This window comes from Vicia villosa, linkage group LG6 (genome assembly GCF_029867415.1).
Source record: "Vicia villosa cultivar HV-30 ecotype Madison, WI linkage group LG6, Vvil1.0, whole genome shotgun sequence".
Classification (NCBI taxonomy): Eukaryota; Viridiplantae; Streptophyta; class Magnoliopsida; order Fabales; family Fabaceae; genus Vicia; species Vicia villosa.
The window spans coordinates 106,161,779-106,167,237 of NC_081185.1; the positions used below are offsets into that span (position 1 = coordinate 106,161,779).

At 31.1% G+C, this 5,459-nt stretch overlaps 1 protein-coding gene across 2 annotated transcripts; it reads right to left on the bottom strand.

Annotated features, from left to right (window-relative positions):
* Window positions 1–1,064: 1,064 nt before the first annotated feature.
* LOC131609479 (thioredoxin H9) lies at window positions 1,065–3,894 on the bottom strand. Of its 2 annotated transcripts, none has more exons than XM_058881176.1 (5): window positions 3,698–3,894; window positions 2,802–2,905; window positions 1,964–2,080; window positions 1,582–1,704; window positions 1,065–1,471 (listed from the first exon to the last, which is right to left on the bottom strand). In XM_058881176.1, the coding sequence occupies exons 2-5, from the start codon at window positions 2,820–2,822 to the stop codon at window positions 1,316–1,318; spliced, it is 417 nt and encodes a 138-aa protein (XP_058737159.1). In that variant the 5' UTR covers window positions 2,823–2,905; window positions 3,698–3,894; the 3' UTR covers window positions 1,065–1,315. The 2 variants fall into 2 exon arrangements, with proteins under 2 accessions (XP_058737159.1, XP_058737157.1); XM_058881174.1 differs by having other exon boundaries at window positions 1,964–2,086; window positions 3,698–3,893.
* Window positions 3,895–5,459: the final 1,565 nt, after the last annotated feature.

The window sequence follows — 5,459 nt, forward strand, 5'->3', positions numbered from 1 at the left end:
ATCCAAAGCTTTTCCAAAATGCAAAATACCTTCAAAACAAATAAGAAAAGCTAGTAAATTACATATTTACTATCAAAACTCGGTTTTATTTATTTACACGATTATAAACATAATTGAATCAAAAGTAAGAAAAAGAGTTATCGAAATACCACAAAAATTATTACAAAACTACCCACATTTTGGATTCTAACATCAAAAACAAAGATGTATGACCTCAATACACATGTTATATGGTGTGCAAACCGTGCATTATCACCATCAGCATCCATAAGTGCAACTAGGTGGTACTCATACACATCCACCAAAAATGAAAATCTAGCATGACATCCTCCGGTGTCATTTAACTCCTACTGAACTTTTCTCGGGTCAGTTTTCAAATATGTCACCATCATGTTTAGTGCCCCAAGTTTGCTGGTTCTTTAGTAGTTTAATGATTTTTCCAAGATTCGAAAATGTAGGAGACATAAGACATCATCAAGTGTGATGGACATCTCACCGATTGAAAGATGAAATGACAACGTCTCTATATGTCATTTTTCCACAAAAGCAAATAATAAGTCAAGGTTAATATAACCATATCCAGTACTGCATAAATCCTGCAACTCAGATAATTACATGACATTCTGAAACCATGACTTATCAGACTGTAACAACTTTGCAACCTTCCTATCATAGCTAATACATTTTAACGTACCACAATACTTCAAAAAATAAACATCGTCAAACAATTCAAATATTATAACAAAAATATTTAAAAGAGTTATTAAGATATTTATGCTACCTCTCTGTCCCACATGTGCTCAGAGCATAGTCTGGATAGAGTGAAAGCAATAAAAGCTCTAAGAGGCCGTGCATCATAGTCAGGACATTAATAGAATTAATGTCAGTGATTGAGAAAGATTACCTTAAACACATACGAACTGGATAGTTTCCTCTGTAATAAACTAGGAGACCAGTTTGAAAAGGAAAAATGATATAAAGAAAAAAATTAAATTAAGTTAAATATTTCTAAATTAATTAAATCAAACTCAAACCAAATATTACTGAATCAAACTCTTTACCACTTAAACCATAAGCAAGTTGATTCCAATTAACCACCCCTTTTGCTTTACTTACACAATAAAGCATAACAAATACTATATTTGCACATGTTTTTCTAACTACATCAACCTTACTTTGAATCATAGTCATTCGAATGAAATGTTTCATATTTACATCCAAGTAAAAAATCACATAGACACTCAGGGCAAAACATTTAGAAGCACTCATGATAGGGAAGAAAGACCACAGCATCTACAAACATGAAAAGAACAAGTCACTGGTTGTTGTTCTGAGGAACTGAATCAGCAATGGCAACAAGCTTCTTCTCAAGCTCTGGCTTGTTGGCTCCTACAAGTTTGTCAAGTTGTTGTCCATCTTTAAGAAAGAAGAAAGTTGGTGTGGCTTTGATGTCCCATGAAGTGCTGAAATCCTGTTAAAAGACACAACCATGTTCAATCAAATGTGTTGTTTGCAACATGACATGTCTTAGGAAACACTACTTACATAAGAGTTATATGTAATAAGGTCCACACTACTTACAGTTAGCTCATCCACATCTACTAATAAGAACATCATAGATGTGTATTTCTCAGACATCTCGCAGTAATATGGCGCTATCACCTTGCAAGGACCGCACCACACTGCGCTGAAATTCGCAATCACCTGTTCAAATGAAGCTTTAGCATTAGCAATTGTGTCTAAAGAAATATGCCGGTTTCTCTTTAATGTACAACCAAAAAATTCCTAACGAGATTATGGCGGTTTTGAGAATACAGATGTACCTAAATACCAACTATACAAATGTGGGGTAATTGTGGCAAGGTTTTAATGATTCGTCCCAACAAACAACATAACAAAATGGAATAAGGCCATCGGTTTTATTGTTCCGCGAAATATTAAAAAAGGTAAAAGTGAAACTTACAATCTTGCCGTCCTTCTTTGCTTCTTCCAACTTCTGGTCCCAGGATTCTTTGGTGGTAATAAGTGCTACATTCCCAGCAGCAAACTCCACATGTTGATCGGAATCATTATCGTTATCCTGATTCTACAAGCGTTAAAAACACGACACTTCTATTTCAAAAGATTTATCAATACATGATGAAGATTGATGGATTATAAATCAAACTTTTGCTTTGACTCAATTATAAAGCAAACATTAAGTGCTACAATACACCAAAACACGTTTCCGTTGTTCCTCGTTTTTCCTTTTCAGAAAGCAGTAATGGTTAGGAACAGAAAAGTCATGGCTAGTGGCCGAAAGAAGCACAAACTTCTAGTTGCAGATTAAGTAATGCCGCATCATACTGAATTAATAGTGTTCAAAATCACAGCGAAAACATTCTCATTTATTGTTCTTACGTAGCTTCCATTTACTGCGGCATTCTGTAATATCTGTTTCTCAATTTATTCTTTTACCATCACCGTTTAATTTATCTGTCAACGGTTGTGTACAATTCAGTTCACATAGGCAAGCTGAAGACGTAAAAGGTGATCTCTGGACACGGATCGCAAATATGTAACTTTTGGCCACAAATAGAACGCATATAATAAAAAACTATCAATTCGAACTTCAAAACTACGACAGCAATTCCTTATCTATTGATTCTACGAAAGGAAAAAAAAATACAAGCTAGTCGCTACAGAGTGTGCTTATCATATCGGTACAATTTATCGAAGAGAACATGAGAAAGGCCTCAGACTTTCAACTTTTAATGATCACACTAGTAAAGAGTAAGTTAGATGTATCCAAATATTCTCACCTTAGCCACGCAATTCCCCATATGATTGTTTGAAAGCCGCTAACTTGTAAACTTTAACGAAAAGAAGCCTAAGAAACACAGCCTATTTCTGCGGAACAAATTCCCTAAAGTTTACCAGAACAAAAGAGAAATTAGAGAAAACAACAGCCAAATCAGAGATTCAGTTTTGGCTCATCAATAAATATGTATATCATGCAACACTAAATTGGTACGTTCCGAGTCAATAAAAAAAAATCAAGAAGCATAAAAAAATGAACTCCAATAAATGTTCAATTAACCAAATATCAGAAATTATTTCCTTAAACAAACATGTATAAACTTTCATTATGAAGCACAGACATCGGACACGGCATAGACACTCACACGATAATAATTTGAGAAAAAAATAATTAAATTGTACCTAACCACAGACACTGACACGCCTTTTTTTAGAAATGTTATTTACTATATAAGCTGATTAGAAATTACATACATACACTCTTACAAAGGAACCCTAGATGAAACAATTTTTCACTGAACTTTACTTAACCCTTAAGAATTTCAGCTTATCAGAGTCCTAAAGACAAAAACAAAACAAAAAACTCCTACAAAGAATGCCTTAATAAAAAACACAAACACACCAAAATGCAAAACAAGGTAAATAAATTCCAAACATTTGAATTTGTAACCAGAAAATTGCTTTAGTTGATAACAAACAAGAAAGGCAACAAAACAGTAATCTCTGGAATCAGCTAATCTGCAATAATAACATGATTTTCAACATCTGAAAACTAAAGTTCCAAATTTTTCATCAATTTCATTCCAACAAAAACAAACCCATCAAAATTAAACAAACAAAAACATCTAAAACATAAAATAAACAAATAATTGAAGGAAGAGAAGGATGAAAAGCATACCAATTGAAGCGATGAAGGAAAGTGAAGTGAAGCTCGAAATTGAAGAAGATAAATAAGCTATTGGAGGTTTGCGTGAATAACAACAATTGTGGTGAGCTGAAACACAACAATAATTAATGTTTTTTACTGAAAAATAGGTTCTTGCAACATAAGGTGTTGTGGTTAATGAAGTTTTGGTTTTGTTGTTTGTCGGGGTATCTTATCCTGTACTATATCGTATATATACACATGCTAACTCCTCAACAATGGTAACAGATTGAGTCAAAAGTAAATACAATACTATCAACTATGGTAAAAACAAGTTCCGGTAAAAACATTAAAAAATAACCCATCGTTACTTAATCTAGTGCTGATTCGGAGGAGACTGAACTCATTTGATATCAGAATTAACTCTCAAGCGGATTATATTGGCGATGATAGGAAAAAAAATTAAAAAACATCATTTTTCATAAGAAAAATTAAACAAATAGATAGAGTCATTTAAAAATAAATATTTTTGAATGTTAGAGCATTTTCTTAAAAGAAAAATGAATTATATCTAGAAGTTTACAAGGTAAGGATGGTATTGGTCAATTTATTGGGTTTAGGGAGGTGTTGGGAAAGTGCTCACACGCCACTTGTGAATGCCCTCACTCATCAGTTGCCAACTAAGAAAAATAAATAAACAATCAATGAGAAACATTGAGAGAAATATTTTTTTTTTAAAAGAAGTATAATAAAAAATGTTGAAAGAATACGTTTAATATTTTACAAAAATCATCATTAATAACTAAAAGTATTGATTATTATATTAATATTTCTTTTTTTTAATATTAATATATTATATTATAAAAAATATAAATAAATATTATTTTTTTACAAATAAATATTGTTGTTAGAAATTGAAATTCCTCAATATAATATTTTTTTTTAATTAAAATTTTTGTATTTAACTTTAAATGATTAAATCTATATTGTCTAAAAATTGTTGAATTAATTTTGTACTTGATTTTAAAATAAAACTAAAAACCAAAATATATTCTCTTAAAATGGGATGATTTTGGTTTCTTTACTTTGTTTTGTAATGATTTTTTCACTAAAATAAAAATAAAAAATACAATTTTAAAATTTTTATTTATGTCTTTAATTTTAAGATATTACAACTAACCAGTATTTTAAAAATCAGACCAAATAGGTTGAGCGAACCAATCGAATTGAGAATCAAAAGGGTCATTGGTCTGGCCTGGTTGATAGATTGAATATGCTATTGAACCAATCATAATAGGTCAAAAACAATATTAATTGGTGACAGGTGAACCGAAGGTCTCAAAAAATTGACGGATTAAATGCATGGCGTTGTTTTGATGAAAAAATTAAAATTAAAATATAAGTAAATTTTGTTCAAAATTTATTTGGGACAAGTTTCTCTCGTTTGTAATTAGATCTTGTTCAAAATTTATTTGAATTTGTATTTTGTACTATTTTGTTGTGTGTGATAACTATGTTTAAATTTTGAATTTAAAGAATGATTTTGTGAAATTACGATATTTTGAAATTTTGTAGGTGTAGTGATATTTTTAGAGACTGATTTATTTAATCGAATTATTCAATTTAATCTGGTTTAGTCATGCAGTTTGACCAGTGACTGGTTAGACCAATGACACAATGACCCAGTACTCTCTTCGATTTGATTACCAATCCAATTTTAAAACATCGTCATTAACTTTAATTCCAAAGTCACCACTCTGACTACCATCAACCATCACTTTAATCACCATCAACT